The 21,594-nt window shown below is 45.5% G+C and overlaps 1 protein-coding gene and 1 long non-coding RNA gene across 10 annotated transcripts in view; one reads left to right on the top strand and one right to left on the bottom strand.

The window, feature by feature from the left end:
* The window catches only part of HMGB1 (high mobility group box 1), a 157,992-nt gene that overhangs the window by 134,323 nt on the left and 2,075 nt on the right, over positions 1 to 21,594 (top strand). For 2 of the 9 annotated variants that reach the window (XM_054665163.2, XM_054665161.2), the window contains exons 2-4: positions 19,830 to 19,993; positions 20,172 to 20,317; positions 20,812 to 20,986. In XM_054665163.2, coding sequence (XP_054521138.1) covers positions 19,844 to 19,993; positions 20,172 to 20,317; positions 20,812 to 20,986 — 471 coding nt within the window. In that variant the 5' untranslated portion in view covers positions 19,830 to 19,843. Of the gene's footprint in view, positions 1 to 17,498; positions 17,705 to 18,267; positions 18,436 to 19,084; positions 19,710 to 19,829; positions 19,994 to 20,171; positions 20,318 to 20,811; positions 20,987 to 21,594 lie in introns of those variants that run through there. The other 7 variants (XM_509611.8, XM_054665166.2, XM_003952381.5 and 4 more) reach the window with 7 other exon arrangements.
* On the bottom strand, positions 793 to 14,063 carry LOC134808118 (uncharacterized). Its single transcript, XR_010150414.1, has 3 exons — positions 13,940 to 14,063; positions 10,627 to 10,675; positions 793 to 2,327 (listed from the first exon to the last, which is right to left on the bottom strand). It is a non-coding gene; the product is annotated as an uncharacterized LOC134808118 (long non-coding RNA).

Below are 21,594 nucleotides of genomic sequence, written 5' to 3'. Positions count from 1 at the left end.
GGAATTATTTAAGCAGAGGAACATCGCGATCATAATGTCATAATTTACTTAGAAACGTCACTTGGAGTTTCCTAACACTAAGGCCCAGGGTTGGAGTAGAGTGAGCAGGAGAAGTTGGCCTCGGAAATGAAGGGAAGTGACAGGGATCAGAGACACACATTAAAGAGGTAGGATCCCTAGGACTGGAGGGTTTGCTGGTTGCGGGGAGTGAGGGAAAGGGAGGAGTTAATGATGATACTCAGGTTTCTGGGCCAGGCAACTGAGTGAGAGGACCCCCAGAGGAAGTTTTAATGATGAGCACAAAGGTGATTCTTATGGCCGTGCCAGGCTTCCAAGCCCTGGTGGATGCAGAATGGAGTGGGGTCTTGTGTTTGCTTTGCTCACTCACCTGTGGGTGAGGAGTGCTGGGCTGCTACCCCTTGGCTATGTTCTCTGACCTGTCATCTTAACATTAGGACAATTGCTCCTCAATAATTGGTAAAGGACCAGCCATGGTGGCTCACACTATAATTCCAGCACTTTAGGAGGCCGAGGCAGGAGGATTGCTTAAGGCCAGAAGTTCAGGACCAGCCTGGGCAACATAGCTATATCCTGTCTCTACGAAAAAAAAAAAAAAATAGCTGGTGTTGGTGGTGTGCACTTGTAGTCCTAGATACCCAGGAGGCTGAGGCATGAGGATGGCTTGAGCCCGGGAGGTCAAGGCTGCAGTGAGCTATGATCACACCACTGTACTCCAGCCTGGGCAACAGAATAAGACTCTGTCTCTATTTAAACAACAACAACAACAAAATTGGTAAAGACCTCACTTTTTATTTTATTTTTTTATTTCCCGCAAAGACCCTTGAAGTTGCTACCAATGTCATTTGCTACCTTTGGAGTGCATCTTTCTGATACTGTTGGTTTTAATGACAAAGGCCAGAACGGGAAAGAGACAGACATGGAAGGTGTCGAGTCAGACTTGGCTTCAGAGCCAGGAAGATGGGTTTGGATCACTAGCTGGGTAAGCTTAGGCAACCTTAATTTCCTCACCTGTAAAATAAGGAAAATAACACCCACCCCAAAGGCTTGATGTGAGAATTATAATGAGGTAAAGTATTTATGATCCTAGCAGATGGTGAATGCCCAATAAATGTTAGTTTCTGCCCCCTCCTGGCCCCACCATAGACGCTTGCGGCCTGAGCCCCACTGTCTGCTAACTAATAAAACATGAGCTTGGTCTTTACCATCTTGATCTCCCTGTTGCTTTTGTGTGTAGGTTTTTGTTTTATTTAATCTTTTGGACAATGAGAGAAGGGAAGAGAAAAGAGAAAGGGAGAGGAGGAGGGACAGGGAATGATACAAACTCAATTTAGAACTTTCCTAAGTGAAAATGTTGCCTGAAAGAGTACCTTCAGGTGTCCTGCCTCAGTTCTTTCTCCAAGAGAAATATTAACCTATGTGACAATAATATGTGTCTACAGCAGCACATTTAAGACTAAGAATACCTCGAGGCAGGCAGATCACTTGAGATCAGGAGTTCGAGACCAGCCTGGCCAATATGGTGAAACCCCGTTTCTACTAAAAATACAAAAACTAGCTGGGCGTGGTGGCACACACCTGTAGTCCCAGATACTCAGGAGGCTGAGGCAGGAGAATCGCTTGAACCTGGGAGGCGGAGGTTGTGGTGAGCCAAGAGGCACCATTGCACTGGTGACAGAGCAAGACTCCATTTCAAAAGAAAAAAAAAAAGAAAGACTTAAGAATACCTACATGGAGCTGGCATATCAGGCTAATGAGTAAGACAGAAGCTTCCTGGCCTTCCAAGACTGCGTCCTTTTTCCCTTGAGCACCAGCCTTGGATAACTAGGGTCTGACAGAGGCACGCTTCAAGAGTGGAGCCTCAGTAGAGGTTTACTGTTTTCATCATGATGGCAGATGTGTTGTGTCCCATCCACTGATTTTGCCCCACGGGGGGAGCCAGTCTTCATCCTTGAATCTTATAGTCCTAAGGTATGATGGGATTGGCATCTCAATTTAGAAAAATGCCAGGCCTCCGCCTTGGGTCCTGTCCAAATCTTTCAGCTTTTGGAGATACGCATTCTTTCTTATTACTTCTTCTGGACATAGATAAGATCTAACCCTTCATTTAGCGTTTAGCGGTTAGTGCTTGCAATCTCCCTCAGGCCACCTTTCTTAGATGTTGGGTAGCTTCGGAATGTTTTGGCACTGGCTTCCGCTCTCCAGCCTTCACTCTTCCCCTTCTTGGCATTCTCTTTTTCTGTTGCTGTAGCAGATCTTCTTCTAATCTCATCTGTGGTTTTTTTTTTTTTCTCCATCAAAAAATCCCTCTGAAAAAGATCGAAAGTTCAGTTCTAGCCACTGAAGAATGTATAGATATATGAAAGTGTTTTTTTGAGTCTTCTAATTGTCTTTAACAAACATACAGTACTTGAAAACAACTTGTTATCATATAATACTTAGGTCAGGACATAGTTTCTACCTGCAAGTTTACATTTATTTCTTAAGGTAAGGTTAAAGAAAAAAAAACACACAAGAGGAAAAAGATTCAAGAGACTAATATTACACCTCTTTAAAAGGCTGAGCAGGAAACCATAGGAAGAGTCTCACAAAAATCCATTCTTCTGCTTGGGATGAGATTATTGATTTCCTTAGTTACTACTTTTCCCTGAAGTGTTGAAATAAGTGCCTTTTGATGCTTGGACTTGAGAAAAACTTGTTCCCCAAAGCCACTTGGCACGTATAAATCCCAGGAACTAGGTACTTTAGGCACTGTGTTTGCCAAGCATGAGAGAGAAGGGCGGGGAGGGGAGGAGACAGAAAAAGGAGCGAGGGAAGGAGGGAAAGTGGCTGTACTAGGTGCCAGAGGAACCATAGCACTGCGTGAGAGCAACCGACATAGAAGGGAACAGGTCCTCACTGAGGCCTGGCTCTCCTTCCCTGAGTTCTACCAGCTTCACCCAGGGCATCTACATCACCCACACTGCTCCTGTGAAACTGGGCTAATTTCATGCAAATCTAAATAGGTTTCATCCAAATGTAAAACCTAGAGCTGAGTGCAGTGGTCTCCTGTAGTTCCAGCTATTCAGGAGCCTGAGGCAGGAGGATCCCTTGAGCCTGGGCAACATAGTGAGACCCCATCTCTAAAATTAAAATAAACAAACAAATATATATTTAAAGAAAACCTAGACTGAATTCATTGAATTTAGTGAATACACATTTTGTTGTCAAAGTGAATATTCTACACATCTCTAAAATTAAAATAAATGAACAAATATATAAATAAATGAAACGTAGACTGAATTCATTGAATTTAACGAATACATATTTTGGTGTCAAAGTAAATATTCCACACAAGGCAATACATTTTGAAGGAGTTTATGAACTTCTATGATTTCTGGTTATATGTAGAAAATCACATGCTTTAACTTCCGAAAGCATCTTTATTGTCACACAGTAAACATTTAAAAGGAGAGATTGGGTTTTAGCAGCAGAGGAGGGGGAAGGACATTACAGGCCAGAGAAACAGTGTGACCAGAATCTCGAAGGTGGGAAAGTACAAGGTCCAGTTTGATTAGAAATCAGGAGGGCAGCAGGAGGGAAAGCAAGAGAGAAACTGCCAGATTAGGGAGGGCCCTGAGGGCCAGAAGAGGATTTTGTAGTTAATTTGGAAGAAAACATTGTAGTTAAATAAAAAGTTTTTAAAGCAGTGGAGCTGTATGCATTAGGAAAATTATAATAACATCCAACATCTGTTGATCATTTACAGTGTTCTAAGCGATTTACACTGTAGGCTGAGCTCTTTAGGTATATGAGCTCATTGAAACTCACAACACTCTTGCAAATGTGATATCATCATTTTATGGAAGCAGCTGAGGCTCAGAGAGGTTCATTCACTTTGCCCAAGGTGACACAGCTAGTAAGCACCAGGACCAGGATTTTAAACTTAGAGGTGTCCGGTTCCAAAGCCTCCATTCTTAACCACAAAATAATAAATGCCAGAACAAAAGAAGTGAAAAAAAGAATTCAAAAATTCTTGTGACTTAAATGTTACTGAAGTTGGTGTGAGGGGAGAGGAGAAAGGGGAGTCAAAAACAACCGCTAGAATTTGAGCCAGTGTGGGAATTCTGCAGGTAGTGAAATCGGAAAGAGGTAAGGTTTAGAGGGCAAACTGGAGAGCTTGCAAAACTGGTGAGTGGTGGGAATAGGAGTCTGAAGTCCAGGATACAGCCTGGGGCTGGAATGGAAACCAAGGGTCATTTACATAATGACAGTGTTTAAAACGCCTCTAAGAAGAGTTGGTCACTGAGGTCTTAAAGAGAGCAGAAGAGAAGCAAAGATTCGGACTAAGGTCCAAATTACAGGGAAAGAATGAATAGCTATTAGAGAAGACACATCAATAGTGACAAGAGGTAAAAGTTTAGAGCTATGATAAATGTGCATATTTATCTTTATAGGGAATATTTCCCCATAGGGAACAGTTTCTAGAGTAATGCTGAATTTGTAAAATTATCTGAATCTTTGAGTCCTCTAGTAGCACATTTCTTCTCTTAGAAATTGGGATTTGGCCCAGCTATTTGGGAGGCTGAGGCACGAGAATCGCTTGAACCCGGGAGGCAGAGGTTGCAGTGAGCTGAGATCGCGCCACTGCACTCCAGCCTAGGTGACAGAGGGAGACTCTGTCTCAAAAAAAAAGAAAAAAAAGAAAAAAAAGAAATTGGGATTTCGGGGCTGGGCACCATGTGGCTCATGCCTATAATCCCAGCACTTTGGGAGGCTGAGGTGGGAAGATCACTTGAGCCCAAGAGTTTGAGGCTGCAGTGAGCTCTGGTTGTGCCAATGCACTCCAGCCTGGGCAACAGAGCAAGACCCTGTCTCAAAAAAGAAAAGAAAAAGAAAGCAAAGATTATCTTCCATCAGAAATAAATATGATTAACATTTATTAGTATATTCTTTCCGTCTTTTCTGGATTCATACATACTCTTTTTCAAACAGGGATCCTTCTGAAAATAGTTTTTCTCACAAGATATTGTGTATATTTTTGCAAGGCATTCAGTTTAGTATTCATAAGAATTTGATAGTGTTATAATGATAACAATGCATCATAAAGGCAGATTAAAATGCATTTAGCCAAACCTCTCATTGGACATCTAGGTTGTTTCCACATTATAAATAATGCTGCAATTCATAATTTTTTTAATTAAAAATAATTCTTTTTAGAGACAGGGTCTCACTCTGTCCCCAGGCTGGAGTGTGTCTATTCACAGGTACAATGACAGCTCACTGCAGCCTTGAACTCCCGGGCCCAAGTGATCCTCCTGCCTTGGCCTCCCAAAGTACTGGGAATACAGGAGTGAGCCACCATGCCTGGCCACTTTTTACTTATTTCTGAATATTTCCTAGAAGCAAAATCACTGGTCAAATGCCATGAGTGTGTTCAATGCAGAGTTCATTTCTGAACATGACTATCAATTTGCTGGTAGTACTTATGTTAGACTGTAGTGAACCATGCTATTTCTTTCCTCCTTCCTCATTTCCATTCTTGTAAGTCAAAAGGAAACCTTACAACAAGGATCAACAGCAACCTTTCAGAAAAAGCATACACGTTTTTTGTTGTTGATGTTTTTTTCTTTAACACCTTCAGGTATGGGTTAGCAGTCACCCTCTGTTTACCCTTACAAACCGCTTTGGGCACTCAGTGTTTTTTAAACAAAAAGGCCTAGTAACTTGGATGGTAAGGCTGTCTGTCCCAACTGGTCCAGCTCCTCACTGGCAGAGGCACTTCTGCATTTCCAGCCTGTGATTTTAGTTAGAGGCAAATCCAAGGTGGGGAGCCTCACTCAGGTGAGGAAGATATTTGTTAGGTCTGCTAGGATTTCTCTCCCAGGCTTCAGAAATTTGCAAGCATCTTTGCATTTCCTGGCATTCTCTGGCCTGGAATGCTGTTTTTTGTCTTGGGCCTCCCTGGCAGAGCAAGGCAGTCCCCTTTTCTGTCTTCAGAGCCTTTCTCTGGGCTTCGGACAGGCCCACTGTGTTGGCACAAGCCTCATTTGGTCTGCTGGGGAGCTTGGCTGCAGGCCCTGGGTGCTCGGCATCTCCCCTGGCTGCTCCTTTCTGTCCTATTCAATCAGCCTCAGCACCTGCACTTGTCAGTTAGGCCTGATGTTACCCTGGATGGGAAATGGAACTTCTTTACTGTTGCTCTAATTCCATGTTTCACAAACCGCAGGGCCTATGGATGGATTGGGAAGTAAATTTAAAATGTGAAGGAAAAAAAATCAGAGTCCATCGCAACAATGGTAGGTATTGTTTCATTAAACTTTTTTCAGATTTTATATATGCAAACTGTAAGGGTCCTATTCAAAGACCTTGAAAGCCAAGAATGTGAACTGTGCATTTCAAACGTATGTCAGTATTCCTACAGGGCTGTGATGCATATTTAGGTGGGGAAATGTGATACCGTTTTTATTTTATTAGCTAGGCTAATAACCGCAAGATCATATGGCTTTCGTGGAGAAAACACAAGGCTTTGGACTCAGAACAGGGTCAATATTGTTGCTAACTAGCTGTGTGACCTTGGACAATTCAATGAATCTCTCTGAGCCTCCCTTAGTATTGCCTGTAAAAGACAGATAAGCATCCTGGCCTTATAGGATTACTGTTAGGATTAAACAAAATCTTTTTTTTTTTTTTTTGAGACAGAATCTCGCTCTTTTGCCCAGGCTGGAGCACAGTGGTATGATCTTGGCTCTCTCTAACCTTCGCCTCATGGGTTCAAGTGATTCTCGTGCCTGAACCTCCCTAGTATCTGGGATCACAGGCACATGCCACCACACTCAGCTAATACTTTCGTACTTTTAGTAGAGCTGGGGTTTTGCCATGTTGGCCAGGCTGGTCTTGAACTCCTGGGCTCAAGTGATCCACCCACCTCTGCCTCCCAAAATGCTGGGATTACAAGCGTGAGCCATCACACCAGCCATAAACAAAATACTCTATGTATAGTGCTTAGCACATGGGAGACGCATGCTAAATAAAGCTTGTTGTCTAGTCTTTTGTCTGGGCCATAAGACATCCTCTCTTGGCAGCACAGCCACTCTCTTCCTCATCTCAAGAGTACATGCTGGCTGGGCGCGATGGCTCAGGCCTGTAATCCCAGCACTTTGGGAGGCTGAGGTGGGCAGAACACTTGAGGTCAGGAGTTCGAGACCAGTCTGGCCAACATGGTGAAACCCCATCTCTACTGAAAATACAAAAAATTAGCTGAGTGTGGTGGCTTGCGCCTGTAATCCCAGCTACTCGGGAGGCTGAGCTTGAGCCTGAGAGGCTGAGGTCGCAATGAGGCTGCACTCCAGCCTGGGCAAAAGAGTAAGACTCTGTCTCAAAATAAAAAAACTGAGAGAGAGTACATGCTACCTGCGTCTCAAAAAAAAAAAAAAAAAAAAAAGTACATGCCACCTGCGATATCACAACAGTTCTGTTTCTCAGTTTCCCACTCTATGGTTTGTATGATGACAATAACTGTTTCCTATAAAAAGAATCTCTGATCAAGAAAATTTCAGAATTACAGTTTACAATCATATGAAATGCTTAGGCCCCAACTCAAATGTCTACAGGGGCCAGGGAGGTGATGTGATTGGGTGAAAAGTCAGGCTAACCACTTAGGGAATGGCGGGGACTGTGGTAAACTTGAGAACCCTGACCTCTTTGAGGGAGGCAGTTACTCTTCATTCCAACCATCCTCCCCATGTGGAAATGTGAACCCAACCTTATCAGATCTCTCACTTTTCAAAAGAAGCCAAATATCTGGATTTTTTATTGTGAAGATTTCTACTGTTTTCTGGGTTTTGTTTGTTTGTTTAGAGACAGGGTCTCTCTCTGTTGCCCAGGCTGGATGGAGTGTGATGGCAGGATCATAGCTCACTGCAGCCTCAAACTCCCGGGCTCAAACAATCCTCCTATCTCAGCCTTCTGAGTGAGTAGGTGGAACTACAGGTGAGCGCCACCACCACACCCAGGGAATTTTTTTTTTTTTTTTTTTAGAGATGGTCTCAAACCGGGCACATTGGCTCACACTTGTAATCCCAGCACTTTGGGAGGCCGAGACAGGCAGATCACTTGAGCCCAGGAGTTCAAGACCAGCCCAGGCAACATGGAGAGACCCCCATCTCTACAAAAAATACAAAAACATAATTAACCAGGCATGATGGTGCACACCTGTAGTCCCAGCTACTTGGGGTGGGGTGAAGGGAGGGGAGAGGTGGGAGGAGACTGCAGTGAGCCGAGGTCACGCCACTGCACTCCAGCCTAGGTGAGACCCTATCTCAAAAAAAAAAAAAAAAAGAGAGAGAGAGAGACAGTGAGCTGAAGTCGCTCACTGCACTCCAGCCTAGGCGAGACTCTGTCTCAAAAAAAAAAAAAAAAAAAAGAGAGAGAGAGAGACAGTGAGCCAAGGTTGCACCACTGTACTCCAGCCTAGGCGACAGAGCGAGACTGTCTCAAAAAAAAAAAAAAGAGAGAGAGAGAGAGAGAGCTGAGGTCGCATCACTGCACTCCAGCCTAAGGGAGACCCTGTCTCAAAAAAAAAAGAAAAAAAAAAAAAGAAAAAAAAAAAAAAAGAGAGAGAGAGTGAGCCAAGGTTGCACCATTGCACTCCAGCCTAGGTGAAAGAGCAAGACCCTGTCTCAAAAAAAAAAAAAACAAAAAAAGAGAGAGAGAGAGAGTGCCAAGGTTGCACCATTGCACTCCAGCCCAGGCGATAGAGCGAAACCATCTCAAAAAAAAAAAAAAGAAAAAAAAAAAAGAGAGAGAGACCATCTCACTCTGTCGCCCAGGCTGGAGTGCAGTGGTTCAATCACTGCTTACTGCATCCTCGAACTCCTCTTCTGCCTCGGCCTCCCAAAGTGCTGAGATGACAAGTGTGAGCCACCATACCTGCCCAATGTCTACCTTTTTAAAACACCGCTTTGACCAAATGAAACGTCTGTGGGTCAGATAAGGCCAGAGAGGGGCCAGTTTACACTGTCAGTCCTAACCCTTCATGGCTGGGCATACTTATTACGGTCACCCCCGGCTCTCCAGAAAAGCCTCCCACAGTATCCCTATAAAAGCGCTTGTTTAAAATTACTATAATATTTTGCAGCAAAAATATACTTTAAGCACAGAATATGTAACTCCAATAATAGATGAAAATTCTACCTAATGAAGAGGACCATCTTTTTCACAAGGTGTTAAACATCATGAACAGCAGGAAAGAAATGGGCAAAGTTGGCAAGGGAGTGTTCCATTGTTTCTGTCTTTCCTTAGTTAACCAAAACCACTCGTAAGACATTTATTGCTTTTTAAAAAATAGCTTTATCAAAATATGATTCATACACCATGTAATTTACCCACTTACAGTGTACAATTCAATGGTTTTGGGCATATTTACCAGGTCATGCTGCCATTACTATAATCTAATCTGGAACATTTTTGTACCCCTAAAAGAAACTCCATACCCATTAGCAGGCACTCTCTTTTTCCCCAAACCCTGGCAGCCACTAATCTACTTCCCTGTCTATAATATTTTCTGTTCTGGATATTTTATATAAATGGAATCATACAATATGTGGCCTTCTTATGTCTGGGCTCTTTCACTTAGCATAATGTCAAATATATATGTATGTGTATGGATGTACCACATTCGATTTATCCACTCATCAGTTGATGGGCATTTGAGTGTTTTCCACTTTTTGACTGTTACAAATAATGCTGCTATGAAGATTCATGTACAAGTGTGTGTGGACATGTTTTTGTTTCTTTTGGGTATATACCTAGGAGTGGAATTGCTGGGTCAACTGCTATCTATCTGTGTTTAACCTTTTGAGGAACTGTGAGCTTGTTTTCCAAAACACCTGCCCGTTTACATTTCCACAAGTGTGCATAAGGGTTCCAGTTTCTTTCTCCACATGCTCACCCATGCTTGCTACTGTCTATCTCCTTGATTATAGCCATCTGCGTGGGTGTGTGATAAGCATTTATTCTGAAGGTGTAAGGCAGTTTTAATAGAGCAGCTGAATTTGATGTTTGATGTGATTATTGAGATCAAGACCTAATATAGGGATCTTTTCTGAACTTAGATCACCTTTCTGTAAGAACTTTTACTATTGTGTTTTCCACTCGTCACGTGTACCATTCTTTGACTAACCAGAGGACGGGCCTCTTAAGGAAAGGTCTGATATTTCCCCCTTACTAACCAGTAAAATCATCCAATTCTAGAGAAATTATTGATATAAATTAGCTTTGGTACAATTTTCTGTGCCATAGCCATCAATGCTGCCCACGGAGAAGCTGCTGATTTCCCCTGGAAAACTCGGGCTGAGGCAGGAGGTACTTAAGCAGCTGGGGAAGAGGTTCTCCTTCTCCATACATGAACACATATAGCACCATCTCCCTCTCTTTCACCTCTGGTCTTTCTTCTTGCCTCTCCATTTAGTCATGAAACATCCTTTCAAGTTAGACTAAGGTAGTGACAGCCCTAAGGAAATGTTGAGGAAACTGAGCATAGACCTCGGTGACTATGAGAGGTCCGTGCATAGTGAATTGAGGGGATTGGATGTCAGTATCCTTGCTTCTAGTCTGGAGTTCACAAACCTGTGCTCTCTTCTTTTCCTGAATGCCTCATTCCTTTATTTTCACTGCCCTAAAAAAAAAAAAAAGTTTTCAGTATGTGTGATCCTTAGTATGGTTGTATGGTTATATGGTTGACCTCATCAGACATTTTGGGTTAGCATTTCCTCTCCTTTTCCGAAACTGGCCTGTTTTGCAAAGCAGACAAGAGAATTCATATAGCTTGACTTTAGGACTCATTGCATTGGGAGAGATCAATATTTTCAACCAATGAAAAACTTACAGCTCCCAGTCTGCATTTTTGTTGTTGTTGTTTTCTGTATTGTTTTGTTTTGTTTTGTTTTGAAATGGAGTCTTTCTCTGTAGCCCAGGCTGGAGTGCAGTGGCACCATCTCAGCTCACTGCAACCTCTGTCTCCCAGCTTCAAGCGATTCTCATGCCTCAGCCTCCGGAGTAGCTGGGAGTACAGGTGTGTGCCACCATGCCTGGCTAAGTTTTGTATTTTTAGTAGAGATGCGGTTTCAACATGTTGGCCAGGCTGGTCTCGAACCCCTGACCTTAAGTTATCCGCCTGCCTCGGCCTCCCAAAGTGCTGGGATTACCAGTGTGAGCCACTGTGCCTGGCCTTGCATGTTGTATTTTTTTTACGTCAGAGTTTTTTATTTGTATCTTTGTTTTGAGACAGAGTCTCGCTCTGTGGCACTCTGGTGTAGTCTCCACTCACTGCAACTTCCACCCCCTGGGTTCAAGTGATTCTCGTGCCTCAGCCTCCCAGGTAGCTGGGACTACAGGCATGCGCCATCACACCCGGACTCATTTTGGTCTTTTTAGTAGAGACAGGGTTTTGCCGTGTTGGCCAGGCTGGTCTTGAACTCCTGGCCTCAAGTGATCCGCCCACTTCTGCCTCCCAAAGTAGTGGGATTATAGGCATAAGCCACCACACCTGGTCACCTTTTAAGTTTTAAAAGCCCATTGGTGGCCAGCCGCGGTGGCTCACGCCTGTAATCCCAGCACTCTGGGAGGCCTTAGGCGGGCGGATCACCTGAGGTCAGGAGTTCAAGACCAGCCTGGCCATGGTGAAACCCCATCTCTACTAAAATTACAAAAAATTAGCCAGGCGTGGTGGTGCGTGCCTGTAATCCCAGCTACTCCGGAGGCTGAGGCAGGAGAATCGCTTGAACCCGGGAGGTGGACGTTGCAGTGAGCCGAGATGGTGCCACTGCACTCCAGCCTGGGCAACAAGAGCGAAACTCCATCTCAAAAAAAAAAAAAAAAGGCCGGGCACGGTGGCTCATGCCTGTAATCCCAGCACTTTGGGAGGCGGAGGCGGGTGGATCACCTGATGTTAGGAGTTCGAGACCAGCCTGGCTAACATGGTGACACCCCGTCTCTACTAAAAATACAAAAAAAAAAATTAGCCAGGTGTGGTGGCCCGTGCCTATAATCTCTGCTACTTGGGAGGCTGAGGCAGGAGAATCACTTGAACCTGGGAGACAGAGGTTGCAGTGAGCCGAGATCGTGCCACTGCACTCCAGCGTAGGCAACAAGAGTGAAACCCCGTCTCAAAAAAAAAATACAAAAAACAAAAAACAAAAAAAACAAAAAAACCAACCATTGGTTTGGTTGAACATGGGAGACAAACATTAAATTAAAGATAAAATAAAATAGGCCAGGCGCGCTGGCTCACACCTGTAATTCCAGCACTTTGGGAGGCCAAGGCAGGTGGATCACGAGGTCAGGAGTTCAAGACCAGCCTGTCCAATATAGTGAAACCCTGTCTCTACTAAAAATACAGAAATTAGCCATGGCACGTGCCTGTAGTCCCAGCTACTCGGGAGGCTGAGGCAGAAGAACTGCTTGAACCTGGGAGGTGGAGGTTGCAGTGAGCTGAGACCACACCACTGCACTCCAACCTGGGCAATAGAGCAAGCCTCTGTCTCAAAAAATTAATTAATTAATTAAATATAAATAAATAAATAAATAAATAAATAAATAAATAAGTCTGGGCATGGTGGCTCACACCTGTAATCCCAGCACTTTGGAAGGCCGAGGCGGGTGGATCACCTAAGGTCAGGAGTTCAAGACCAGCCTGGCCAACATGGTGAAACCCCGTCTCTACTAAAAATACAAAAATTAGCTGGGCGTGGTGGCACATGCCTGTGATCCTAGCTACTTGGGAGGCTGAGGCAGGAGAATCACTTGAACCCAGGAGGCAGAGGTTGCAGTGAGCCAAGATCGCGCCACCGCCCTCCAACCTGGACGACTGAGTGAGACTCCGTCTCAAAAAAAAAATAAAATAAAACAATAAAAAGTCAATTGGTAACAATCTTTGGGCAGACAATCTTGCAGTTTTCTGTGATAAAGTCTAATTTGGCTTGCCATAGTTCACTGTATCCACCAAGGAATAATCTTGGCCTAATTGGAAACTGGTAAATGCTTAGACTATATGTGTTTCTCTACATTTGAGATCCCCTCTCACCCTCCAACTGTGCCTCTCCCTTTTTAAGTTACGTCAATGAGATGTAATTGGCACCTATTCTCAATCTTAGTATCCTAACATTCGCTTCTTATTCTATTTTCCTGCCTTTTGATTTAGAAAGACCTAAATGCTTTTAGATCTAAAGATAGAAGAGGAAGGTTAAAACAATAATTTGCAATACGTACTCCTTCAGCTATTAATTCATTTATGCAACGGGCTTTATTTAATGCCTGCTGTATGCCAAGTACTCTGCTAGGTGCTTGGGATTCAAAGATGGGGCTGGGCTCAGTTTCTCATGCCTGTAATCCCAACATTTTGGGAGGCCAAGGAGTTTGAGACCAGCCTGAGCAACATGGAGAGACCCTGCCTCTACAAAAAAAAAAATAGCCAGCACCAGGCACGGTGGTTCATGCCTGTCATCCCAGCACTTTGGGAGGCCAAGGTAGGAGGATCACTTGAGCCCATGAGTTTGAGACCAGCCTGGGCAACATGGAGAGACCTTGTCTCTACAAAAAATAAAAATAAAAATAAATTAGCTGGGGCTGGGCACAGTGGCTCATGCCTGTAATCCCAGCACTTTGGGAGGCCAAGGCAGGCGGATCACAAGGTCAAGAGATGGAGACCATCCTGGCCAACATGGTGAAACCCCGTCTCCACTAAAAATACAAAAATAAGCTGGGCATGGTGGCACGCGCCTGTAGTCACAGCTGTTCGGGAGGCTGAGGCAGGGGAATCACTTAAACCAAGGACGCAGAGGTTGCAGTGATCCAAGATTGTGCCACTGCACTCCAGCCTGGCAACAGAGGGAGACTCCGTCTCAAATAAATAAATAAATAGGCCGGGCGTGGTGGCACTCACCTGTAGTCCTGGCTTCCCAGGAAGCTGAGGTGGGAGGACGGCTTCAGTCCCAGAAAGTCAAGGCTGCAGTGAGCCGTGATCATGCCACTGCACTGCACTCCAGCCTGGGCAATACAGCCATAACCTGTCTCAGAAAAAACAAAAAAAAATACAGAGTTCTTGCCTTTAAGGTGTACAGTGCAGTGGGACAAGCAGATACAACTGGAGAACCACAATTGTGATTGCAGTAATTAATATACACAATATTACAGGATTACAGAAAAGAGGTACTTCCCCTATCCTAGAGGGGATGGAGGAAGGGCATAAAGTATATTAATGACGATCTGTAATTCAGTTGTTTAAATTGAGCATGGGAGAGGGTGTTCAGGCCTCTTCAACTGGATGACTTTGTAATTTGGGATAAAACACCCAATAACTTGGCCGGGTACCAGGGCTCATGCCTGTAATCCTAGCACTTTGGGAGGCCGAGGCGGGCAGATCACTTGAGGTCAGGAGTTCAAGACCAGCCTGACCAACATGGTGAAACCCTGTCTCTATCAAAAATTCAAAATTACCCGGGCATGGTGGTGCATGCCTGTAGTCCCAGCTACTCGGGAGGCTGAGGCACGAGAATTGCTTGAACCCGGGAGGTGGAGGTTGCAGTGAGCTGAGATCGTGCCATTCCACTCCAGCCTGGGCAACAGAGCGAGACCCTGTCTCATAAAAACAAAAACAACAACAACAAAAACCCAATAACTGTAAAGTAAAATATGTCAACTTGTGACTAAGGATTCATGTGGAAGAAGAAAAGGGTCTAATATCATAAAGGAACATCAAGATTGTGGGTTTATGTTCTTCCCTGCCTATATCACAGAAAATCAAATACAAGAAATGAATTGCCTGCAAGTGGTGGTTTTTAAACTCTTCTCTCTGACATAGTCTCTGTTAAACTTGGGAATAAATAAAGGTACCATCACCAGACTAGGGGAAGATTAGCATTGTTTGAGGTTAGGATTTAAAAAAAACAAAACAACGCCGGGTGCAGTGGCTCATGCCTGTAATCCCAGCACTTTGGGAGGCCAAGGCGGGCAGATCACCTGAGGTCAGGAGTTCAAGACCAGCCTGACCAACATGGTGAAACCCCGTCTCTACTAAAAATAAAAAATTAGCCGGGCATGGTGGCGCGTGCCTGTATTCCCAGCTACTCGGGAGGCTGAGGCAGAAGAATCGATTGAACCAGGAGGTGTAGGTTGCAGTGAGCCGAGATTGCACCGCTGCACTCCAGCCTGGGCAGTAAGAGCAAAACTCTGTCTCAAACAACAACAACAACAACAAAAAAAAATTCACCAGATTTGCAATCACTGCCTTCATATAAGATTAAAATATGAAGAAAAACTCAAGGTTAACTGCACTTGAGGTTTTCTAAATTATGGGATTGAAGGGGTCTATATAATTTTAAACATTAAAAAAAGTTTAATCTTTACAACCCTGTGGTCCCCTCCATTTTATAGCTGAGAGAATTGAAGCATGGAGGTTTAAAAACATGTCCAAGATCATACAGCTAGTAAGTAGCAGAGCTGGGATTTGCACCCAAGTCTATTCAATTCCAGTGCCTATTACTCACCATATCATCCTGTCAAAATAGAAACCTTGTGTGGGCCCATTGCTCTCAAGATGTCCTGTGGCCATAAATGCACCCTGGCAGGAGCAAGCTGGTATAGACAACCAGTAAAGTGTATGGCTGTGCCAGTACAAAGCCAACACTGCTCCTGGAAAATATTGATAGTGCCACATTCAACTAATCGTCAAATTTTAATATCATAGATGCCACTGAAAGTATCTTAATCATTCTCATGAATATTTTGTAATATGAGACATTGAGAAGATAAGACAGTACTGAAATAAATATCTAGATTTAAATGAAATATAAAATTTGAATGATTAGTAGAGGGAAGCAGAGGATAGTAAATATGTGTGAAAATAACAACATAAAAGTTAACTTTAGATATATTATCTTTAAACACTGCATGTGCAGTATACCAATTTATATCCTCTTTAATATTATAGTCTTTTTCATGTGCATGTGTGATATATTGTCCATTCACCAAGACTATAATCCCTGAGTCCAATAGTGTATTTTCTTTTAAAATCAACATTAAAACAGGAAAGATTATCTAAGCTTACTCTCAAGTAGTTTAATACATTTGAGGAAATAAATTAGGTTATGGATGCTTATAAGCGATATAAAAAATCAAATTAACACGATGTAGGTGATCTATTCCAAATTTGATCTGTTACATTTGGAGGAATTGGTTGTTGGATTTAGAAGTGTACAAGATACCATTAGAGAGTGAAAAAAAAGGGAAGTCTGTTATAACTGAATAGGGGCGTGGTCTGCTCAGGCTAAAAGGAATAGATAGTAGTTTCATAAAGGACTGATATAACTGTAGAGTCTTCAGAACTGGCCACTACAGCCAGCACATTTTCTCTACAGACGTAAGTATGTCTATTAATACCAGCCAGCTTGGTGAGTTAGAGAAACCACAGCCTGTGGATTTGGGCACATGCACTCTCTGCCTGCATCTAATCCTTCGGGTAACCATATACCTACAACTCCTGTAATCCTAGAGCAGTTACATGGATGCACTAAGTGGTGTGATGGGAGGGAAAGATAGCATCACAAGGATTCGTTTGATTATAACAGTAATCCACACCAAGTCAAATAAAATAGCCAAACAGTTTAGAATGTAGTCTCTAATGAATTTGCTAATTCTACCAGGGCCTCACAAACATTTCCTGCTAGGGTACCCCATATCAAAACGAAGTGGCTGTTCTTTAATTACATGGAATAATTATTTGATTTCCAGGAAGTTAAGACAGTGCTTTGTATTTAAATAAAAAGTTCTAGACATGCTGTGAAACTCGATCAAACCAAGAAAAAGGGTGAAACTGAATGCCTGCTCACTGACTCAAGATTTCAGCTGCTCAGCGAGCCTGACGTGACGGCTTATGAGCCCAGAAAAGGGGTATTTTAAACCCGGCTGGCTGGATCATGTCACTTTCTTATAGAAGCCCTGCCTTTCCAGAGACCTAAAGTGTAACGCAATCAGAGACCTTTGAGGGGCTCGAGGCTCGGCGGCTTCCGCCCCTCAGCACCAGCAGAGACCCCAGTTTTCAGAGGACATGATCCCATAGTGTCGCCCTCACTTTTGAAGGGCCATTAAAAGCCTGGGGCCTCTTATCTCAACGGCTTTGGGCGTGAATGTGGGGCAAGAAGGGGGGGGGAGACCTGTGGGTGTCTCTTTTGCCTGAGGAGTTGGAGACACTTGTGGAAAAGTCAGGCCCTTTTCGCTCCGGCGGCCGCTCCGGTGTGGGGCTGGCTTGGGTTAGACACATGCACACATACACCATAGAGCTCTGCTTTCCCGTAGCAGCTGCTGCCTCTGCCTCTGCCTCTCCCGCCTCAGCCTCTTTGCCCGGCATACACACACATTCAGATTTGCGCGCTGTTTCAATCCTTGATGACGTGTCCCCGGAGACAGCCAATAGCAAACGGGCTCTGGTCAGGACAATGGGAGGTATCGGGCCAATGAGCGAGCCCCGTGAGTTGGCGGTAGCCAATAGGAGCCGCGCTGGCTGGAGAGTAATGTTACAGAGCGGAGAGAGTGAGGAGGCTGCGTCTGGCTCCCGCTCTCACAGCCATTGCAGTACATTGAGCTCCATAGAGACAGCGCCGGGGCAAGTGAGAGCCGGACGGGCACTGGGCGACTCTGTGCCTCGCTGAGGGTGAGTCTGGGGCAGCGCCGCGGCGGGGAGAGCGCCTCCGGCAGCTCCCCAGCCCGCGCGGCGGCCGGATCCCCGCGGCCGGGAGCCGGCGGGTCAGGATCCACACAAAGGCAAATGAGGGGGGACCGTGGGGGGAACTGCGCACGGAGCGAGCCTCTGCCCGGGCGCCGGGAACGCTGCCCCGCGCCGGAGCCCCGGCCTTCAGGCAGCCTGAGGCGCCGGGAGCCCCGCGCCCCGCGAGTTTCCACCCCCGGCGGCGTCCGCTCTGACTGGCGCAAAAAAAAAATTTTTTTTTTAATTAAAAAAATTTTGAACGTGTTTTGGGCCCTCGGGCCGGGCGTTCGGGCGGGCGGCGTGCGCGGAGCGCGGCCGGGGCGGCGGGGCCGGCGCGGCTCGGCAGCGGCGGCGGCGGCGGCGGGAGGGCAGCGGCGGCGCTTCCCCGGGCTGCATTGGCCGCCGCCGCAGCGAGCCGGGCGCCGGCGGGGAGCGCGGCCAGCCGGGCGGGCGGCGGGGCGGGCGGGGCGCCGCGGCGGGCGAGGGCGGCGCGGGGGCCTGGGGGCGGCAGTGCGGGCCCGGCCGGCCTCGGCCCGGGCGCGGCGGCGGCGGCGGCCGGGCGGCGGGGGGAGCGGCGCCGCTGCGCTCGCTGGAACATGGCTGACTCGGGCCCGGCGCTGCTGGCTGGAGAGAAAACAAGGCGGGCGGGCGGGGGAGCTGGGCGCAGCAGTTCCGAGGCAACTTTTTTTTTTCCTCTCTCTTTTCACAGCCCCGCGTTCTCCGTGCGGGGGCGGCGGGGCGGCGGGGCGCGCGGCCCGCGCGGAGGGAGACGGGGAGTGGCGGGCGGGTGGGCCCTCGGGCGGCCCCCACCGCGGCGGGGGGAGGGGAGCGGCGCGGAGGGGAGGGCCCGGCCGCGCGCCCCCCGCCCCTCCCCCGGCCGTAATGGCCGAGTGTGTGCGCCAGAGCGCGGCGCGCACCCCGCCCGCCGCCGCCGCCGCGCCCGCACCCTCGCACTCACACACTCTAATACACACACACACACACACACACACACAAAGGGAAGGAGCCATATTCTCGCTCGCGCTCGCCCTCGCGGCGGCGGCGGCGCAGGCGGGGAAGACGCGCAGCGGCCATTCCGTGCGCGCCGGCCCCGGCGGCCGCGGGCGGAGCCAGCCCCCATTTCGAGCGGGGCTTCTCCCTGCGCCGAGCCTGACAAAATGGGGGCGGCGGCGGCGCGGGCCTGCAGGGCCTGCCGGGCCTGCCGGGCGCACGTGGCGGCCTCGGGCCTGGGAGCCGGGCCGCGTCCTCTCTCCTCGGCCGCGCGGCCACCGGCGAAGTTCTGGGGGCGGGGGGCTCGCCCCGCGCAGGAGTCACCCCAACTTTCACGGCTCCAAAAAATACTCCCCGAGTTGGGGGAGGGGGCCACCGAGCCACGAGCAGGAGTGGCTTTTGTCCCTCATCCTTGTTTACTCGGAGAAACTTCAGACCGGACGTGTTTAGTCAGAACAGAAATACATCTCAGGGCCAAACCGATAGGAAACGAGGCTGCCTCGCGGTGGCACCGCCACCCCCCAACCGGGTTCCGAGCACCGGAGCTGGCTGCTGCTCCCTCTTCGGAGCAAAGTTTTATGCAAAGAGGGTGTTTTTTGAAACTTTCGGTGCACGGTGATTTTTTTTTTTTAAGGTCCCATAATTAGGAAGAGTCGACTCGCTTAGGCCCTTGTTTATTCCCTATCTAGTGCAAAGCCACGAATTGGCAGCATGTTTTCTGACCTTTGGTTTGGTTGGTTTAAAATGGTGTTCTAGATTTTAAAATCGTTTAAGTGACCAGTTAGATACTCATTCAGAGCAGACTCAGGCGGATAGATAGGGAATACTGTATGAGTATATCTTTGTGTCTAGACTTTTTGAGATCGCCCTGAAGGACTGTTTTTGTTTTGTTTTGTTTGCTTGGCATAGCCCCTTCAAGGAATTTAATCTCTCGGCCATATTCTTGTCTGATTTTACGGAGGTTGATGTCGCTACTGTGTTAAATAACCAGTACCTTGGTTTTCATTCCCTTACTAAGTACTTTAAGATCTTATATGTCATAATTTTATTGCTAACATCAAGTATTTATTTTATTTTTTAGAAAAATAACTAAACATGGGCAAAGGAGATCCTAAGAAGCCGAGAGGCAAAATGTCATCATATGCATTTTTTGTGCAAACTTGTCGGGAGGAGCATAAGAAGAAGCACCCAGATGCTTCAGTCAACTTCTCAGAGTTTTCTAAGAAGTGCTCAGAGAGGTGGAAGGTAAGAGGGCTTAAAACATGCTAACAAGGTAATTAAAAGACAGTTTCCAATTGAGGATGCAAAAAAAAGCCTAGTTGGCGTTCTCATAGTGGGACGCTATTACATAGCAAAAGACATTGGTTTTGAGGATAATTTACTTAAATGTTACAACTTAAACTTACAAATAATTATTTTGTAGACCATGTCTGCTAAAGAGAAAGGAAAATTTGAAGATATGGCAAAGGCGGACAAGGCCCGTTATGAAAGAGAAATGAAAACCTATATCCCTCCCAAAGGGGAGACAAAAAAGAAGTTCAAGGATCCCAATGCACCCAAGAGGCCTCCGTGAGTATCTTGCCTGTTTTTACTTCCCAGACACGTTTTACAGTAGAATCTGAGAGAAATTTAGCAAGCTACTTTGTCAGTTTAGAGTGTAAGTGTACAATCAAAGTTTCTTAGCTAATACTTGTTCATACTGGTTATATTTAAATAGTATAAAATTCCTGTTGGGTGGGAGTGTTCCCAGAGCATTTGAATTAGACACTTGGTCTCCTTTGCCCAGTGTATCTCCTTTTGATCTTTTTATTTCTTGAAAAATACTATCCCTTTGAAATAGTGTAATTGTAGAATGTTCATCTAGGGTTCTAGCTAGTATAAATTAAATAGTTGTAAATTAAGCTTTGGTTGTGAAGGATATTTAGTAAATTATAGTATTTGCACCCTGTCCAATGCATCACAGAAATTCACAGGCAGCTTTAAATAGCAATGCAGTGTACACTTGATAGTATTTGTTTTTGTGATCTGTTAACTTAAAATCCTAAAATTAATTTTTTTTTTAGTTCGGCCTTCTTCCTCTTCTGCTCTGAGTATCGCCCAAAAATCAAAGGAGAACATCCTGGCCTGTCCATTGGTGATGTTGCGAAGAAACTGGGAGAGATGTGGAATAACACTGCTGCAGATGACAAGCAGCCTTATGAAAAGAAGGCTGCGAAGCTGAAGGAAAAATACGAAAAGGTAAGAAGTGTGGGTTTGCTTGGTAAAATGATGACAAGTACGCCAGATGTATGATTGTACTTAGTTTGAGGTGTAATAAGTTTTTAGGGTAACAGCTACATTAAGTATGGTGTTGATAAAAGTCCTCATCCTTCAAATAATGCAGAGGACCAAATAAATTAGGGTTTTTTTGACTAAAATGTTATCAGACTCAGACAAAGGCTGTGTACATTTATGTTGGTTTTGTTATTCCCCAGTACCTTGAAGTTCATGAAAATGTTGGTAGTCACTTCAAGTCAAAAATGAGTATTTTCAAATGGCTTGGCATACAGTACAAAAACAGGCTAGACAAAGTAACATAGGCTATATTTTTCTTAGTCATATCCTGAAACATTTATGTTCTTTTCCTTTAGATACTCAAAAAACCACAACATCACTAAGTTAAATTACAAGTCTGCTGCTCTGTCCAGTAAATTAATAAGATTAAGGAAATCTATAACTCATAGTTCAGTAAACTGAAATATTAAATACATAATTTTCAGCTTTAGTCATTCTGAAAAGTGTTTATTTCTAGATGTTTCTTAACCTAATTGCATGTTTATTGACAAATTACCTTTTTTTTTTTTTAA

This window comes from Pan troglodytes, chromosome 14 (assembly GCF_028858775.2).
Source record: "Pan troglodytes isolate AG18354 chromosome 14, NHGRI_mPanTro3-v2.0_pri, whole genome shotgun sequence".
In the NCBI taxonomy this organism is placed as follows: domain Eukaryota; kingdom Metazoa; phylum Chordata; class Mammalia; order Primates; family Hominidae; genus Pan; species Pan troglodytes.
The sequence above is the reverse complement of the archived record's forward strand: the minus strand, read 5'-3'. Positions and strand labels throughout refer to the sequence as shown.